Source organism: Octopus bimaculoides, chromosome 18 (assembly GCF_001194135.2).
Source record: "Octopus bimaculoides isolate UCB-OBI-ISO-001 chromosome 18, ASM119413v2, whole genome shotgun sequence".
Classification (NCBI taxonomy): domain Eukaryota; kingdom Metazoa; phylum Mollusca; class Cephalopoda; order Octopoda; family Octopodidae; genus Octopus; species Octopus bimaculoides.
Genome location: NC_068998.1, coordinates 15,884,592 through 15,887,463, shown reverse-complemented (window position 1 = coordinate 15,887,463; position 2,872 = coordinate 15,884,592). Strand labels below are relative to the sequence as shown.

The window sequence follows — 2,872 nt, the reverse complement described above, 5'->3', positions numbered from 1 at the left end:
TATACAGGGTGACCACAAAGTCTGGGTACATGGGGATTAATACATACTTTAAGAAATTATAATTTCTTATATTTAATTGTTTATGCTATGATTTTATTTACTCCATGTACCCACATGGGGATTAACACATACTTTAAGAAATTATTATTTCTTATATTTAATTGTTTATGTTACGATTTTATTTACTCCATGTACCCAGACTTTGTGGACACCCTGTATAATGTTACATGCTGTAACATATATGTTCGTAACATAAATAAAGTACATGTATGTGTAATAAACAAATGAATACCCGAAAGCTTAAAAAGAAGAATGTCCGAATGATTACATAAACGCGAAGGAAAATATCAAAATCAAGGACACTGTTAGTAACACTAAATTGAAAGTATAACAAAAAAGGATATGAGAAACAAAATAAAGGCACTGTTGGAACAAATATATATGGAAAGGGTAAATAAAGAGAGAGAGATGGATATATGTATATTTACAGTCGTTGGAGGAATATCGCAAGCATCCAAAATAAATGTTTTTGTTGGTCTTAATTGTGTCCATCTGCCAAAGTTTCAATCGGCCGGGTTTGGTGTGTTGCTGACATCTCAATAACACCCGAGATACGTGTATGAGAGACATCGGCACTAATTTTCACTGGGATTAGTTATCCTTCCAGTCACTTCAGTAATGATAAAAAGGTAGAAAAATATATACAAACATATATATAAATATAAATACACCCCGGTAAACCAGAGATCGCTAGCTGAGTTCCAAAAGGACTGACATCACTGACCGATCTCTTGAAATTCAATGAGGGAAAGTATCAAGTTAGATAACTCTCGTACCCTCAATTGATTATTTCCCTTGACTTTACCCTATCTATTAACCTGATTGAGATAAGAAAAATTGGAGCAATTGACTCTCAGAAAGATAGGGCAGCAAGTTTTACAGTATTTAGTTTTGTTTTTCTAATTCGTGAGTTCAAATCATTTGAAGATCGACTTATTCCTTGATCTGATAAAATAAAAACAATAGGTGATTATCATATACTGATATATTCGCATTAGTATCCTCATCTTAGTTGTAAACGTCAAGACACTTCAACCAATGCACTCGGGCTCCGTCAGGTACCTATCGTATTCTGTAACGTTCTCTAAAATATGGAACCGAAACCCCTTATTAAATCTGGGGTGGGTTAGATTCTTCTCATTGTGTAGTTCGCCTCTGGTTTGTTACACCTCAACCAGAACATGCAGGCATACAGACAGAAAGGCTAACCCAGAGGTTGAAATCATTTTACCTTTAGGTAAATTACGACACTTTAGTATTAACACTTAATCAACGCTTACATTAATTATTTCACTATCCCATTGTCTCGTAGGACACCAATTCAAATATATTAGTGTATAATAATTACTTCTAACATAAGCACAAAACCAGAAATTTAAGGTACAAGGTTAATTCTACAAAGTTTTATAAGTGCTGCTTTTTGCCAAACAAAAAGATTATAGTAAAAAGATTAATTCCTTTCAATATTTTCCCCTGTTTCTCCTCATGAGTGGTGGTTGTTATTTTTCAAGGGCTTTAGGGATGGGAGTGAACTGAAAGAGCTCTCACCTTACATTAAACAGGCTGTTTGGCAAAACTCATGGGCTTCTCACTTCAACAGACCAATCATTGTTTATTATACCAATCAAAATCCCGTTATTTTCTTTAATAGACGTTTTCTACTATATATCATATTTAGAAGACTTAAGTGTTTCTAAATGTACCACATTTGTACATTTATACCCCTTTGTGCAAAGTGTGTTGCATGTACCCATCTCTGTTTTAAAACAGTTCATAAATGCAAGTGTGTGAGTGTGTGTGTAGCTTTTAAAAATTACATGGTGTGTCATAATACTTTAGTGAGAGTGGTCACTAATTTAAAGTAGGAAAGTGCTTGTAAAAAAGTTAATTAAATGCACTTTTGAGAAGCATGTGTAAATGAATACCAGAAGGCAGTTTTTAAACAAAACATTGCAACTTTATTAAAATAGGAATGAGGGCTGACAAGTAGCAAGATGTGTAGACTGTATGTGTGAGTCAGGTAAAGCATTATAACTTACTTTTGCACAAAATAATTCTGTTGCAGGCCGTTGCAAGCTAATAGGAATAAAGCTAGCTTAAATGAAAAGATACAGTTCATTATGAGGCAGGGTTTTGGCTGATATCATCCAGAATTTGGGGTAGCAAAGTTAGCATAAATGAACTAGGCTGTTCAGGAGGTGACAAGTCAAGAGCCAATATAATTCCAAGTTGGCGTTGAACAAATACTGTTTCATGTTGAAAGAAGAAATGTTGCTACTACGCTGTCTTTTCACCAACCATTTAAAACTCCCACTTTTCTGCTAGGGCAAGTAACTGCCTTTTGTATTCCTATGTGTTCAGCCCTGATTGGCTGGAGAATGCCATAGCACAACTGTGCTATGCTGTGGCAACACAAATAACCCACATGAGTGTCGCTCAATTTTCTGCATATAGCAAGGACTGGTGTTTGTATGACTTGTCAGTATACTCTAGTATTTATCTCTTACACATCTTCCAGTGAGCCCACTATATAACTTTGAGATGGCATTTTTTATACTCCGTTTAACATGGTTAGGGCAGCGGACTCGCGGTCATAGGATCAGGGTTTCGATTCCCAGACCGGGCGTTGTGAGTGTTTATTGAGCGAAAACACCTAAAGCTCCACGAGGCTCCGGTAGGGGATGGTGGCGAACCCTGCTGTACTCTTCCACCACAACTTTCTCTCACTCTTACTTCCTGTTGTGCTTGTAATTCAAAGGGTCAGCCTTGTCACACTGTGTCACGCTGAATATCCCTGAGAACTACGTTAAGG

The 2,872-nt window shown here is 36.2% G+C and overlaps 1 protein-coding gene across 1 annotated transcript in view; it reads right to left on the bottom strand.

Moving 5' to 3' along the window:
• The window catches only part of LOC106871189 (von Willebrand factor A domain-containing protein 8), an 85,720-nt gene extending 84,928 nt beyond the window's left edge, over positions 1-792 (bottom strand). The window contains exon 1 of the mRNA XM_052974539.1: positions 489-792. Coding sequence (XP_052830499.1) covers positions 489-630 — 142 coding nt within the window. The 5' untranslated portion in view covers positions 631-792. The remainder of the gene's footprint in view (positions 1-488) is intronic.
• Positions 793-2,872: the final 2,080 nt, after the last annotated feature.